Below are 15,807 nucleotides of genomic sequence, written 5' to 3'. Positions count from 1 at the left end.
TGCATGTGCCCTGCTTCATCCTGGAGTGAGCAGCCCCAAACTCACCCCTCGCCCCATTGCAGCCCCAGGGCCCAGCTTTGCTGTGTCCCTGCCAGCGTGTCACCAACTGCTGAGACTTTCTGAGATAGAGAACCACAAAAGCTGGTTGCTAATTTTTTTTTTTACACTTGTACCGGTAAATTGACATCTGTGAGTCATAATCTCCTTTCTGCTCTGCCGTTTGTGGTCTGAAGTTTTTGCTACCCAAATATAATAAAACGTATTTTATGTGAAAACCGATATTCTTCTGTTAAGCTCACAACACTCTGGCACAGTACTCACCTTGCATCTTTCTATCCGTTCCCAAACCCGTTTGGCCTCCCACCTGCACATATCCCACCTGAGCTAGCCCTCTTTGCTGGCACACGAGCGTGCTGCACACCCCGGGCTGGCACTCAGAGCGTCGCGATCACCCTTGGGCTGCCAGGGCTCCGCGCTGCGCGCATCTCAGGGCATCGAGCAGGGAGAAAATAACGCCTCGAGATCTTTTTCCCCGCGTGGAAACGGGACGCGCGGTGCCGCAACGCGCAGCTCAAAGCCCCCCGAGGCGGCTCCGCTTCGCTCCCCGTAGCGCCGGGCCCGGGGCCGCCTCCGGGGCGGGGGCATTCGGGTCCCTCCCCGCCGCTGTCACTGCCGCCCAAGCGCCCTCCCCTCAGCTGAGCCCGGCCGGGCGGCGGCGGCGGCGGGGGGGGGCGAGGCGGAGCGGAGCAGCAGAGAAGGAGCGCGGAAGGAGAAGGGAGAGAGCGAGGAAGGAAGGAGGAGGAAGAGGAGGAGGAGGAGGAGGAGGAAGGCGCTCGGCCGCCGCTGCCCCGGCGCAGCAGCCGCCCCCCAGCTCTCGTTCCCGGTCCCCTCGCTCCGGCCTCAGCCATGAAGGCGGCGGTGGACCTGAAGCCCACCCTGACTATCATTAAGACGGAGAAGGTGGACATCGATCTCTTCCCGTCCCCCGGTGAGCCGCTCGCGTCGCGGGGAATCCCTTCTCGCTTCCTCGAGGGCGGAGGTTTGGGGGTATATGCGTCTCTGGGGGGTCCCGTGGGAAGGGCGAGGTGCGGGGGGGGGCCGCCTCCGGCTCTGCCCGGCGGGGTAAAGGCGAAGTTGGCTTCGGAGCGCTCTGAAGACTTCCCCTCCCTGCCCTGCGCGGCGACCGCCGCACCCCGCGCTCCTCTCGCCACCGGCAGCGCTGCGGGGCGGCACGGGGCAGGATGCGAGCCGTGGGATCGGGGCAGCTCCCGGCCGCGAGTGGGCGAGGCGGGGCCGCAGCTCGGGCCGTGGGGCGGATCCCCCCCTCCCCGTGGCCCTGCGCGGTCCGAGCGCGGCCGGGATCGGGAGCGGAGCGGCTCGGCACCGCCTCTGCATCGGGAGAGCCCGCGGCTCTGCTTTCCTTAGTTTGATTTTTTTCCCTCCTTGAAATGTGGGGAGGACGGGTGCTGGAATTATCGGGGCTGGGAGCAGCGTGTCACCGTGCTAGGCGCGCTTTTTCTTTTTGCTTTTTTGCTTAATTCTCCTAGCGCTAAGTTTTGGTGCCGGCTGTACAGAGCTGAGCGTTTCCCATAAGGAGCGCTGCTCTCGCAACGCTGCCGAGCCGGGCGCTACTGGAGCAGGGACTACAGGGACACAACTCTGCCTTCTGGCTACAAGGGAGGGTTAAGCGCAATCCCACTGCTTCCTTTCTCCCCAAAATGTTCCCGCTGTGCTCAAGGAGATGTTGCTGGATTTTGTGCACCGAAGGAAACCGAGTCAGAGCTGTGTGTTTCTTTGCTGTTCCACAAGTTTCTGGGAATCCCAGGCGGGGGCTCTGCACCGCCAGGTGATGGGATTTGGGATGTGGGTGGGAACCAATCAGTACTCAGTGCTCCCAATCATGGAGGGTGTCTGCGGGCTTGCAGGGAACCTGGTTTGTGGGCAGACGTGTGTGATCCATGGAGGACCCAGTTAGTGATCACAGCTGCTTCAGTGCTCCTAACAAGGCTGAGCCTGGCTTTCCTGTGTGGGCTCTGAAGGGCTTCCAGTTGTGATGGGGATGCTGAGGACAATTTCCAAAGCACCTAAGCAGGTTAACTGAGAGGCTTTGGTGGAGCTGAGGATCTGTTTGTTCCCATTTCCTACAGCTCTGATTGAAAGAACGTTTCAAGGCTTGTCTGTACACTTCATGTCACGACTGCTGTCTTGTTGCTTGCAGAGGAAGCAAATGGGATGGGAAGGAACACCTGGCTCATGGGCACAGGGCTGGGAGGGTTTGTTTGTCTTCCAATCAGACCAAATATCTGTTTAAATTTAAACATCCCCTGGTATGGGTGGCAGCGGGTACTGAGGCGTCTTTGTAGTTCAGGTGTTTGAGCAGCGGATCAATGGAGCTGCCTTTTGCCTCAAGTGAGGACGTGTTGTTTCGTGCTGCCTTCAGTTCATTTTCTTCAATTCAAGCTCTTTTGCAGCTTATGTCAGCAAGCAATTTTTAGCGTTGACCCAAAGTTTAAACTTTGGCAGGAAGAGCGCTGAGAAACACAAACCAAAAAGGTAAAAAAGAGCTGACTCCCTGTCGGCTTCAGCTGCAGTTGCTTCTGTTTTGGTGGCTGTGCTAACACTGAGCCAGAAAGGTCAATGTTGTCAATTAGCTGGCTTAACCTCATTTCCCCTGCAACTTTTTAGAGAACGCTGAAGCTTTCTTGCGTGCTTGGGACTGATGATGAGAGAGGGAGCGCAGATGCTGCTGCCTTCTGTTTCAGGCATCCAGCGATGCCCCAAATAGGGGACGCCACGCTTTCTCTGCTCCAATCTATTTCAGACTGCAGCCCGGGTCCTGTTTGCTCAGCCCTTGGTATCTTCTTGTGGATCCAACGTGTCCCGTTACCCTTTGAAATGGGTATAGCCTGGTTGAACTGAGCCACTCATCCCTTTACATGCCAGTAAAGCAGGTTTGCTCTACAGTGTCCTTAGGGTTAATCTTAGGCAGAGAGAGCCGTTACAGGCACAGGTTTTCAGTTGTGCAAAGTATTTCATGTGCCAGGTGCTCGGTGCCCCGTAAAGCTGCAGAGATGTGTTGGCTGTGTGCAGCTTTCCCCTTTTTCCCCCAAAACAAAAGTCCTGCTCTGAGCCACACGTGCAGCAGCCTCGGTGTGCAAAAATGGGATGGGATTTACAATGTGTCCAAAGGGTTTAAAAATAACTCGAAAAGGATGTGAAGTTCTACAGGGTGTCCAAAGCCAAATTCCCTGCTCTTTTCAGCCAGAACTTCTGAGAGTGATGAGGTCAGGAGCCAAAGTACCCCACAGTGGTCTTCTCCTTTCATATGTAAGTTGTGCGAGGAGGGGGTGTTCATTGTAATGCTATGAAAAAGTGTATGATAACGTAGTTTTAGTTGCAAATATATATCCGATCCACCAATTTGGGTTAGCAGACTTAAATTACCAGTATTATTATGGTGGATATTTCAAATTTCATCCACTGAGGGAAGAACCCAAACCAGGTACAAATCAGCCTTACTGGGAACTGAACTTTGCAACGCTGTCCTCTGCAAATCGCTTTGCTTCCTCCAGTTCTGCAGAGCTGTGTTTGGTCTCTGTGGTTGGAGTTTAAAGCAGCCCTGCAGCCCTTGCTGGAAGCTGGCAGTGTGTCACTGGGACTCCCAGTGCTGAGAGAGAACTGCATTTCTTGCTAAGAAAGCTGCAGACCTGCTGCCCCGGGGCTTCCCGCAGGGCAGGGTGTGATGTGCAGGCAGAGGTGCTGAGCTTTGCATCCACTCCCCTCTTTCTTCTTTCCCCTCTGGGTGCATCTCGGTGGTGGGCATCCTTCTGCCCAGCACAGAAATAGGAGCGGGCTGTAAAATCCCAACAGGACCCATCCGTTTAAGCTCTTCCCATATGTACCCTAGGGCCAGCTGGGAGACAGGCACGTATTTCCACTGGCCTGTGTGTGGGTGGCATCCCGGGGGTGGTGTTTGATCTGGCAAGAGCCTTTCCCTCTGTTTAGTGTTTGGGATCAGCGAGGTTTCTCCTGCTGCGATTGCTGCAGGGAGGCAGACAGCTTCTGCACAGCGTGTTGGGATGCAGGATCTGCCCGCAGCACGCGGCTTCCCCTTCCCAGAGCCAGGGTTATCTCCTCTTGTCCTTTGCTTTCACTTTTAGTGCACACAAGTGAGGGAGCTCGTATTTGAGCAAATCTGTCGGGTGTGTTCCCTCCTGTGCTGTACCATGCTGCAGGGAAAGGGCAAAGTGCTTTACAAGCCTGAGCAATTCTTTGTCGCAGCCTTCCGATGAGATCCTGGAGAGCACAAATTTCCAAACACACATCGTTAATTCCCACGTAGTTTTTATGTATGTGTGCAGCAGCATCCCACCCAAGGCAGTCGGTCTGGGGGCTGGTAGGAATAGGAAGGAGCACACTTGGGGATCGCTCTTCTGCAAAATGGGTTTGATGGGTTACCTCTGCACAGCACTCACACGGGGCTGGTCCTTGCTGTTCTGAGCGTCTCGATGATCTCGGGGCAGCGGAGAATGCTTTGATTGCTTTTGCTTCTGCACCAACAGCAAAGGTGAGAGCTCCGCTTTGGCAGTGGGTTGTTCTGTGTGGGCACAAATCATCAGCCGACAGCGAGGCTCAATAAATGAGGGCTTCGGGCTCCTGCCGTATTTTCAGTGCTGATTGCCGCTGTAAGAGGTGAGAATTTCTCTTGAAAAAGAGCAATTATCGTTCTATGCACTTACAAAATGCCCATCACTGTGGTATCCAGCTAGGATGGGGGGATGATAGTTTCGTAGCAGGGAGGGGGCTGGCTGCACCTGGCTTTCACCAGCTTGTTCGGTGTCAACTTGAGTCTGCTTGAGGAACAAAGCCACGAGAAGAGCTGGAAAGAGGGCAACCGTTCCTTCACCGCCTCCCTTGGAGATAAACACCCTGAAGTGCATCCCTGGATAAAGTGTTTTTGACTTTGGTACAGCGAGCAGAATTTCCAAGAAAGAGGAGCAGAGCCCCATTCCTTCCACGTTTTCATCACGCCGTCCACAAAGCATGTAACAACTGTGCAATTACAGCATAGTTACACGAAGCGGCCTCTAATTTGCCATGTAATTATGGTGTGCTATGCTTTGATGAGCCTTATAAAACGAAGGGATAACACAGTCTCATGCGGGAATAAGCTCCAGGAATAAGCAGTGCCTGTGCTCTCTGGTGGGATCCTGGCATGCTGGATTTTACCAGGATGATGGCTTTGGGGATTTCTATCTGGACTGATCCATCACGTGGCTTAGCTGGGGAAGCATCAAGTCCAGGTTTAGGCTTCAAAGGTGCTGCTTTCCCTGCCCGGGGCCGGAATTCTGGGTGGATGTGAAAGAGAGCTGGGAAAGAAAGTGCAAGGCAGCCTCTGAGCTCTGCAGACTCAGAGCTCTCATTTACCTCTAGCAGCCCAATCCCTGCAGTTAGACCTCGAGATGGCAGTTGGATGCTGAGGGTAAGATGGAAGGGTGATGTTTGGGTGAGAGCAGATCCGTCTCCGGCACCTGAAGAGGATGCAGGTGTAAGAGCAGACTGTAGGGATGTAAATGTGCAGGGATGCCACACTGAGTGACTGTCTGCAGTGTGGTGGGATCTGGGGGAAGGAAAAAAACCAAACCCATGTGGATTTGTTGTAGACAATTAAAGGGATTCTTTTCCTTTCAGCACCATCAGCTGGCACTGCATGGGCACATGAGCTGCCTGGAGGCAGAGAATTGCATGACTTTGGGAGACAAGTGTTACTGCTATCCTTGGAATGAATGGAAAGGATGAAGCTGCTGGCATCTCACATTCAGCTCGGGGAAAGACCTGTGCTGGGTAGGGAGGTGCAAGCTGACACAACAAAATCAGGGACAATCTGCTTTGGTTGAGCTGAGAGCACAGACTGCCCATTTTCTGCACTGTGAAGTTGGGGATCCCAGCAGATATTCCCCCAGACCACTTGCTGGCTGTGAACTCAGGGCTGCTTTGCAGCTTGTCCAAATCGGCACAGCTCCTCTGAAGGCAGGGATGCTCTGATCCAGGAGAAAGCCTCACTGCTGCAGAAGCCAGAGGGACAGATCTGTAGCTGATATAAATGGTACAGCTGTCCCACAGCCAAAAATTGGCCCTGCGTCCCTTTATTTATTTTTTAACCCACGACATAGTTATACATCTGAGCTCTTTTGTTCCTCTTCCGTGACTAAGCTGCTCACTGCCTTGTGTTTCTTTTTTTCCCCTTCATTGTGTAGTTTATAATCTCCCAACTAGATACAGAAAGAAAATTTGTTTGCAGGGCTGGCCAAGAGGCTCTGGTTACACTGGCATCAGGCCATGCTTACATCTCCAGTCAAAATACTGCTGGTTTAACAATAAATATTTATTGATTCTCCTACGAGCTTCTACATTTTTCCCAGGTGCAGTGGAATTTGGGAGCGGGGGCACTCGAGCCTTGAGGAGGCTTGCGATTTAGCTGAAGTGGCTGCGTTGGGTTTACGTGGAATTTGCTCCTCCTGATGACAAAATTGGGAGATGGTTGCAGAGATAGCAGCCCTGCTGTGGGCTGGGTGCCTTGCAGGCTGCCTCTGTGTCCCTGGTCTGTAGTTGTGTTCTGTCTGGATCCCAGCTTCCAGGATTTGTGCCTGTGGCTGCTTCAGGCTCTGGTGGTAATTATGGGAAAATGTGCAAATCTGCAAGACACTTTATCTGCATGAATATCTCCTTGAATCAGGGAGTGGCTGGTGTCCAGAGGGGATACAAGGTTCAATGTTGGGTCCAGAGAGATGACAAAAGAAACTAAAAAATAAAATAAAAGATCAGGGTGGTTTCAGTAGTTTGACTCAGGGACTCCGCTTTCACGTCTAGACTGTAGAGAACCACTGGATCTGAGAGCATGTGCTTGTAACGTTAGCAAACTGCAAACGTTTGCATGCAAAACCTGAGCTTCTGCAAGCTGCGTGTGTTCAGATGGCAGCAAAGCTCACGGCGCTCACGTTCATAAGTGCTCAAAATTGTGCTGTTCTCCTTTTTGCATGCAGTGGGTGGCTCAGAGTAACTTTGGGCTTATTTAGCTCTGCATGGGGAGCAAACCCAGCACTCCTGTCTGAACTGTGAAATGAAACTGCACGTTTGTGCGTTGTTTTCTTTCCCTCTCCTCAACTGGCAGCAGTCTGAGCCTTGGTTTGGTCCTCGGTGACCTGAGCGGCGTCAAGTCGCTGGGACGACGTCTGTCTGAGCACGACCACGCAATGCGTTTTCCCCATCACCTCCCTGATCTTGCTGATTGTGCACAGTTTTTTTGGCACGCCTCGAGCTGCGGTTGCTGCCTGGTGCCCTCTGTTCTGCGCCTTTGTGCACCGCATGCCAGCTTCGCTGTGCATTTGCAAGAAGCCAGGATGTTGTGCTGTTCAGCCCTGCATCTGCTCCCCATGGAGCAATGCCCACCAGGAAAATACCATCCTGGAGCACAGTGGCTTGCACATGCATGGAATAAAGAGCAGTTTTCTATCCCAGAGAGGAAAAGGCCTGTTTTTTTCGCTCCTTTTGGGAGATGTCAGGTTTTGGAGGATATTGGAGATGCTGTATGCATGTAGAGCTGCATCATGGTTTGATGGAATTTGATGGCTGCAGGTGCTGGGCAGCATGGGAAGAGCTCCCTCACAGCCTTTGCTGCCTGCAGATGCCCGTTGGCAGCTCTATGTGGGCAGATGATGACTGTAGAGGCCAGGGGCTGAATGGCTGCTTGGAGCTTTAGCCCCATTCCCTCTGAAGCACCTTTTCAGCTTAAGGCTGGGCGGAGGGCTTCCTTTTTGCCTGGGACGCTTGATGGAAGCATAGGGCTGACGTAGCAAGGCAGCAGCTTTCTGCAGGAAGCACTCAGCTGTGCAGCTCAGCGAGGCAGGGCTCCAGATGTTCCACTTCTCCTGTAATGATGCCAGAAAGAGTGGAAGCTTCCATCCACCTCAGGTGGATACAGACCCCATGTAATTCAACAAGTGTGTGCTGTGGGCTGAGCCCTGTGCCGTGCATGGGTTCATGAGGGATTGCTCTCTTGTAGGATGTGGCTCTGCCCATATGGGTAAGCTGGAACGGCTGAGGCCGGCTCCTCACCCCAGTGAAGCATTCGGAGCTTGTTAATGAATGAAATGCATTTTCTTCCACGGAGGGGATTTTAAATTGGCTCCACATGGATTATGTATGTTGTCGCACTTTCCCGGAGGGTGATGGCATGATTAGGAATGTGGGTTTGATGAAAGAAGCCAGACACTGAGTCAAAACTGAGCGCTCCCCCCGAACTGCTCCCCGCCCCGTGCCCCCTCTCCCCCCATCTCATTTAAAATATTTGACTCGATTCCAGGGCATTCTTCAGATGGCTGCTGGGGAGCACAAGAAGAGCAAACCAGTGGGATGTCGCTGTTCGTGCGCTGCATCACGCTCTGGGTGCTCAGTCCCCAAATTTCAGGGACGCTGATCCCAACTTCTGACGCCAACAGAAGGCAGGGAAAGGTTTAACGTAGGGGAACTGAGGCACAGCCGCTGGATCCAGATACTGGGAGCACTTTGTTTTGTGCTGCTTTTTCTTTCCTGTTAGCATCATCTATCACAGTAATCAAAATGTGGCTTTTTGACCCACATGAAAGTTTTTTTTTATAGGTAGACTGCGTGTGTTTGTGCAAAACTGCTCCATTTTGGTCAGTGCTCTGGAAGCTGTAGAGCAGCAAGTTTTTTTTTCGTTTGTTTTTGTTTTTTTACCTTTTAGTTTTGAGAAATTGTTTACCGAAAATGTGAACCATCATCAGAAGTAACAGCAAAAGCTGAGCACCATTGGCTTTTTCCACTGAAAAAATTGAAAAAAGCCACAGCAGAGCACGTGAAGGTCAAGCTTTTTTTACACAGCATTGTGAGAAGCGGTTTCCCAACACAATCCCAAGTGCTTTCTCTTTTAAAACACTCAGGGCCTGTTATGCAGCCTCTTGCCTCTCCTAACTGCTTGGCTGAGGTCACCAAGTACAGTTCATCCTGGTTTGCAGCTGGACATGGGAAGAACTCCTCCATCCCCTTGGCATTGCTTGGGGCATTCTCCAGGATGGGATATGGAGATATCCAGGCTAAGCCTCACTTAGTGCTGTCCCAGTGCTGTCCCTGCTTCTGGGCAGCTTGGTCCTGCTGTGGGGCTGGGAAAGTTTCGCTTTCCAACGTCATCAATGGGCTTTCAGGGCTGTCACGGTAGCTGTGGCCCAGCGGGGCACTGAGTCACTGGCGCTGTTTTCCATCCCTTTAAGCGGCTCCAGATTTGGAGCTGGCTCGAGAGCTTGTGACTTGAAAGGCCCCGGCCGTGCGTGTGTTCTGCCTTCAAGCTGGATGACTCTCGCGTGTTCCTGCGTTCAAACGGCTCAACCCCGAGCAGCCGTTGCCATATGGATCCTATAGAGTGACCCGGCAGAGGGGTGGGTTACGTCACCAGGGCGAGGAGGGGTGGGGAAGCGGGGCTGGGTGAGCCTAAGCTGCTTGGCATCTCCGGGTTGTGTCTGCTTTGGGAGCTGCTGGTCCCAGGCATTCATTGGATATCCTCAAAAAAGGAAACAAAATGAAAAGAGGGGAAATGTGGAAAAAAAAAAAATCCAGAAGAAAAGCAAAAGGGATGGATAGGGATAATGTGCCTTTAAACAGCTGTGTGTAACCGCTCTTGCTAATGGGGTGACTAATTCCATGCATCGCAAAGCAGCAGCAGAGCCCGCTGCCAAGACGTGCGCGGGGCCGGAGAGTCATTGCTGTGTGCTCCCTGTCCCCTCCCTGCCCTCCTCCCCCCCCCCAGGCAATTAATTTACTCATCTGGAGGGCACAGCCCAGCGATCTCTTGACTCAGCAATCAGGGGCCGATGGGAGCCGTGGGAGCAAATTCCAGGCAAGAAACAATCTCATGACTTGTCTCGGAAAAGATTGCTCCAAAAAGATCCCCTTACGGTCATGGAGCTCTCCATGCCTGCGCCTTCGTCAGAGCCCTGACGAGCTTTGTGATTGCCCAACTTGGGGGAGCGGGGCCAGCCTGGGGAGTTGTTGGAAGTTTCTTGCTTGGAAAAGAGAAAGATTTGCTTGGAAAAAAGAAAGATTTGAGACAGCGAGGCCGTGGAGCCAGTGCCTGCTCCCCAGGGCATGGGGGTGTGGGGCCACTTGCCAGGGCAGGGAGCCCAGAGCTTGGCTTTGTGTTGCTTTTTGGGTCATTCATCCCTTTTCTTCTCCCACTTCCCAGGGTTTTTAAAACCCTTCTTTTGCCTGCAGGCGATTTGGAATCTTCTGTCAGTATTTGCTGGCTGCAGGCACCAAATTTACCTTCAAATGGCACCATGGATGACTTATTTATTTATGCTTTTTGGCCTGCTTTTTCTTTTTTCCAAACTATGTGCCTCTCTTTCCAGGCCATTTCCCCAGTGAGCATCATGTGAGCCCCATTCCCTCCGAGAGGAGCGCAGGGTCTGTGCCCCGTGCTTTCCTGCTGTCTCTGAGGATGCTCTGAGATTAGACCAGGTTGCTCTTTGCACACTTCAGTTCTGCAGCCTGGCCCCGTGGGTGGTAGCCTCATCAACCCACATTGTGGCTCAGGAGCAGTGACCCAGCCCAAAGCTGCAGCATCCCAGGGCTCATTACAATCAGTGGAGGATTCCCAAAGTTCCTGGCAAGGGCTTCTGGCTCCTGAGTAGCCGAGTGACACCCCCACTCCCTTCTCCATTTGCATCTCTCCTAACAGCCTCTTGGCCTGAGCAGCCGAATTCAATCAGCCCTTTCACCATCTGCTCCCAGGCACTTCTGCTGGGGAAGGCTCAGGGCCAGCGAGGCTGTAATTCCTTAATAGCTTCCGGATGCTGCGCATGGAGTGGATGCGAGGGCTGTGAGCATCTCAGCCTCTCTCCTCCCATCGCCACAGCCTGCGCGGAGGTTTCTAAACTCAGGGCTTCCTCTGAGCACCCCCAGCCCCCAGCTTATCCCTGCCATCCCTTTGCTGTCCCATCTGAGGCCAGTAGGTGACATTACCCTCCCCTTGACCATCCTGGTGCTGGGATGGGGATGGCTGAAGCTGATGGGGCAGCCCAGCATGGTTTTGGCTGCCTTCCCCTGCTCACTCCCACCTTCCTCCTCTTCCCAAGGCTTGTCTGGCCCAACTGCTACATTGGTCCCTGGTGGGAATATTCCTAGAAGTCAGAGCTGGAGGAGAAAAGCTTCCTGGGGCCGCTTGGGAAAACTCTTCTCCTTGGGAAATCTCTCCTCAGTGGGGTTGCTTGTTCACCTGGAGGCTTCACAGTGCAGCCTGAATGGTGCAGAGCTCTGAGATCATCCTGCTTTTTGGGAGCCCCTGGTATCTGAAACCGTTGAGAAGCATAGAAGAGGCTTAATCTCAGGGCTGTTCTTGTACTTAGGAAAATCCACTTGTTCCTTGTCTTTGTTTCCTTGTCTGCTTCCAAACACGAACAGCAGAACTGTTCCTGAGATGTTATGAAATGCAGTTGGTCTGGCAGCAATATTTCCAACAAACTCAGTCCAGCATGGTCTGCAGAGTTTTGCTTCCCAGGTTTTTCCTAGGGCTGTTTCTGACCTCCATTCCTGAAGGAGCTGAAAGAGTTCACCCTTGGGAATGTTTAAACTGAGGTGAGTGTAGGACACGTGTGGTTTCTGATTGTGGGACGGGGCAGACAGTGTGGACCTCATGCTTATGGGTGATGCTTGTGGAGATGCCAGCTGGAGGTGCCTGGGAACACTTGTGGTCTGTAGGGTTGCATTAGTGGAGTGCTGTTCGGGGAAGAGGAGAGGCTGTTTGCTTTGAGGACTTTCAGCCCCTTCTATGTAGTTCTTTCTCCTCTCTTTTAAATGCTGCTGCTCTGAGAGACGCAGTTAGCATAGAGGAGATGCGTGGGCTGTGATGGATGTTGCTGGCTTAGGTTCTTATTTCAGCTGTGGGGGGCTGTTATGTACAGTTTGTGAACCACATTCACGAGGAAGGATACGATGCCTTCAGAGCCATCAGGGCACTTGCAAATGCAAGTCTTCATCAGAAGTGCTTCCAATGCTGCAAAGACATAAATCCATACACATTGCAGGGGGATGAGAGGTGTATGGATTGCTGTGCTACCTTCATCTCTTGGCAGAGCTGGCTGTTTGTTCTAAAGAGTTGACAATAACTTTGTTGATTACAAAGATTGACTGTCTTTGGTTTAATGTGATTTAGAGCAACCAGTGCTGAGATAAACCAGCTGTGCTCCGACCTCCCAAACTTAATGTGGTTGCAAAAGTCTGTGTGATTATTTGTTTGATTTGAGAGAGAAATATGCTCATCTTTCCTCTCCTCCTTTTGGAACTGCAAAGCTGGGCAGCTCAGCCTGATGCAAAAGGACAGACTTGGCATCCTCATGTCCTATGATGGAGGCAGAGAAGGAGGAGGTGACACAGCGCGACAGAGAATCAGTGGTGACTGCACACCTTGTCCCCCTCCACATGTCCTCTGCTTGCTGAGCAGAGCTGAAATACTCCCTGCTGCATAGAAAAAAGAGGCTGATATTAGAAATAGGGCCTTCTCTGGTGAGGCAGCGGCCGTCCCTGCGTAATCCACAGGGGATGTGATGCGCTGTGACTTGCACCGTTGCATTGAGCAATGGTTTCTTCTGGGCTTGGCTCTGTGTCTGCCTGGCGCTGCCCTGGAGCTAAGGGTTGGCTGGGGAGGCTGCGGAGGTGGGGTGGGATGGGCAGCAGGCAGGAATCTGCAGCTGCGGAGCTATGTGGCAAGCTTCACCCCCAGAGTCTGTCGCCCCGGGCAGCGTGTGCGCTCAGGAGCTGACCTGCTGCTGCCTTCTTTGCTGGCAACTCGGTGCTTTCTGCATCGTTGTATCACACGGAGATGTCCTGTGCTCCATGGTGCTGTCTGAGGCCCTTTTTGCTTGTGACTTATGAGCACTTCTTACTGCGTGTACACTGGCAAACTGCTCCCTGTAGCAGGTCCAGTCTTTTCTGCTTCAGCAAACATGCTGGTTTATGGAGAAAGAGCTGGTGAGTGGAGTGCAGCAGCTTTGATGTGGAGAGGGATAGTCTGGGGGCTGAGCGTCATCCTGGCTCGAGGGCACTTCAGTCTGTGTCCTGCCATGTGGTCCCCACGTGTCTGGTGTGACGTGGCATCGATGCAGCCTGCGGGCAAGGGCTGATGCCAGCACACAGAGTTTACACAGAATTTGGGCTGGGCTGATAATCAAGAAGAGGTTGGGGAATTCCTTAGGACAGATTGGAGGGGAAGGAAAAGAAAGGAGGGACTTGGCTGAGCAGCTGCATGCCTCATCTCATTCTGAGGCCAGGAGAACTCCAGCTGCCTTTTTGGACTGGTCTGGCAGTGGCATCCCAGCAGCAGGGACATCCGTGTAGAGCATCTTCATGAGAAGTGCTTTGTGTCATGGTGAGGGACAGTGCTAATGGTGTTTGGGCACAGAGTCATTTCATGTGACTTCAGATATGCAGTGAAACCATCTCCAGCTGTGAGGTCATGCATAGCTGCTTACAGAATGTTGGCACAGCACGTTCTTCAGGTGTGCTTAAGCAGGCTTGGTGGGTTGGGATCTGTTTGTGGGGTGATGAAAGACCTAAGCATGACCAAAAGTCTCTTTGGCCAATATCCCTGCAGCGGGGGGACAGCCCTGCCAAAATATCTCAGCCTTCCCTTTTCACACTTCCTATCCTGACAGCATCTTCCTCACACAATGTACTGCTGATTAACCTCAACCCTGACTTGCAAAATCGCTGCTGGCTGTCTTCTGGGAGATTGTCATGTGAAGTGCAGCATTGCTGAGTCTCCTGCAGCAACCAGAGCGAGTGGCTGGAAGCAACAGAGATGGGTCTGTCTATAATGTGTCCATCCACGTGTCTGAGAGATGAAGGAGAGCGAGATTAATATCTGAAGGAGAGACTGCTTGGATAGGGAGATATGCAATCTGAGCTGCTAGGTTGGGGTTAAGTAGCATCTTGATTCAACCTGTGTGTGCTCTTGTAGTCCTGAGTAACCACGTCACAGCACATGATGCCTGAGCATCCTGCTCCAGGGATGAACCCTCTGTCATGTCACTGCAGCAGAGGTGTCCCAGGTGGCATTGCCAGGGGAATGAGACCAGCACAAGTTGTTCAGCAGCTTCCTGCAGGGAAGTGTTAGATGTGTGAGACAGGGACTACTATCTGTTCCCTGGAGCTCCCAGCCTTGGTTTGCCTTGGAAGGGCAGCTGCGTGAACCTGAGGGGTCATTCAACCTTACGGGGTTTCCACCCTAACCAGCAGAGACTGAGGAATTTCAAGAGGCTTCTGGGCCCAGGCATGAGCCATTCGAATACCTCAGGCAGCCATCCAAGAAGCAGATGAATACCTGTTGTTTGTTCAGTCGGTATCACTGGGTTTGGGGAGGGTGTTCCCCCCCCTCCCTCTGATTGCTGTTGAGCAATTAGAGCTTTGCTACTGGGACTCGGAGTGTGAGAAGCTGGGTTTTTGCCGCTTGTTTGCGGAGGAGCATCTCCCTGAGCTGAAGCACTGATGCAAGGCTGCTGCCACAGGCGTGACCCAGCCTCGCTATTTACACTTGACCTCCTTTCAGCCAGGACTGGGTGTCCATTACAGGCTTTGCTGGGCCCTCCCCATTCTCCCATTAGTGTGTGTGCCTGTGCATGGGATTAGAGCTATTTAGCAAAGCGGTTAGTGGGAATTAGAGTGAATTATCACGGAGGAAGAATTTCCTATAGGAGAGAGCAGTTTCATTGGAGGTAGAGAGCATCCAACCCTGCAAAGGAGGCAAACCATCTTCAGCGGCTCATGTGATGTTTGCACGGGGAAGCAGGGGGAGAAGGGTTTGACCGCCCCCAGCCAGGAGCCTGGAGACACGTGGATGTTGTGCAATGCTGGTTTGCTGGCTGCAGCCTCATTTAGGGCAACACTGTTACAGGTTGCCCAGCGAGGTGATGGATGCTCCATCCCTCCAGACACCCCGGGTCAGGCTGTAGGAGCTCTGAGCACCCGCTGGAGCTGTTGGTGTCCCTGTTCATTGCAGGGGGCTGGGACCAGATGGCCTTTAGGGGTCCCTTCCAACTCAAACCATTCTGTGATTCTATCCCAACCTCCTGCTGTGGCCAGCTCCAAAGTGCTGAGCTGGGAGCTCACCCTGCACATATGTGGGCTTTGCAGAGGTTGCACTAAACCCAGACCCTGTGCTTGGGTCTGCACCTTCACAAAGGGCTCACACAAGTTTTCAGCAGTGAGGCTCAGAGATGTGAAGTGAGAGGAGCCGTTGCAAAGCTGATTCATGGGTGCTTGTTTGCAGGGGGCTCACTGGGTGAGCAGAGTTGCTGCATCTAAACCACTGAGATCTCGGTGGAAAAACCTTTCTGCTGCCTTCACTGGCTGCTTTGCATAGTTTTGATGAGTGCCGTTAAACAGTGGCCACATCGAAGCCCGGAGGTGGCTGTAGGTCCTTGGTGCTCCCTCTGCTCCATCCATGCTCCCTCCAGCAGCTGAGATAAGGAGGATGCATTGAAGCCCTGCACCAGGGGAAGCCTGACTTCCAGTTCCAGAGCCGTGGGTCCTGTCCTGCCTGCTGAGCTGGGGAAACTTTCTCATCATCGCAACAAGCGTTTACTCAAGCCCTGTGGTTTTGCTGAGCTTCAATCCAGGGCTTTGTCTCGTGCTTCTCCCCCTTCTCTCCCCCACAAACACCAGGGAGAAGCGAGCCCCTGTGAGTGCAGGGGATGCCGCTTTCCCAGGGTCCACATCCAACACCCACAGCATGAAACTGTG

General features: G+C 52.9%; 1 protein-coding gene across 2 annotated transcripts in view; it reads left to right on the top strand.

Annotated features, from left to right (window-relative positions):
- The window catches only part of ETS1 (ETS proto-oncogene 1, transcription factor), a 64,748-nt gene that overhangs the window by 25,020 nt on the left and 23,921 nt on the right, over positions 1 to 15,807 (top strand). Inside the window, exon 1 of one of the 2 annotated variants that reach the window (XM_042882492.1) lies at positions 825 to 988. The exons of the other annotated variant lie outside the window; for it this stretch is intronic. Coding sequence (XP_042738426.1) covers positions 907 to 988 — 82 coding nt within the window. The 5' untranslated portion in view covers positions 825 to 906. Of the gene's footprint in view, positions 1 to 824; positions 989 to 15,807 lie in introns of those variants that run through there. 2 annotated transcript variants of the gene reach the window in all.

The sequence above is a fragment of the Lagopus leucura genome, unplaced genomic scaffold, assembly GCF_019238085.1.
Source record: "Lagopus leucura isolate 7727_CA_CO unplaced genomic scaffold, USGS_WTPT01 Super-Scaffold_100034, whole genome shotgun sequence".
NCBI lineage: Eukaryota > Metazoa > Chordata > Aves > Galliformes > Phasianidae > Lagopus > Lagopus leucura.
The sequence above is the reverse complement of the archived record's forward strand: the minus strand, read 5'-3'. Positions and strand labels throughout refer to the sequence as shown.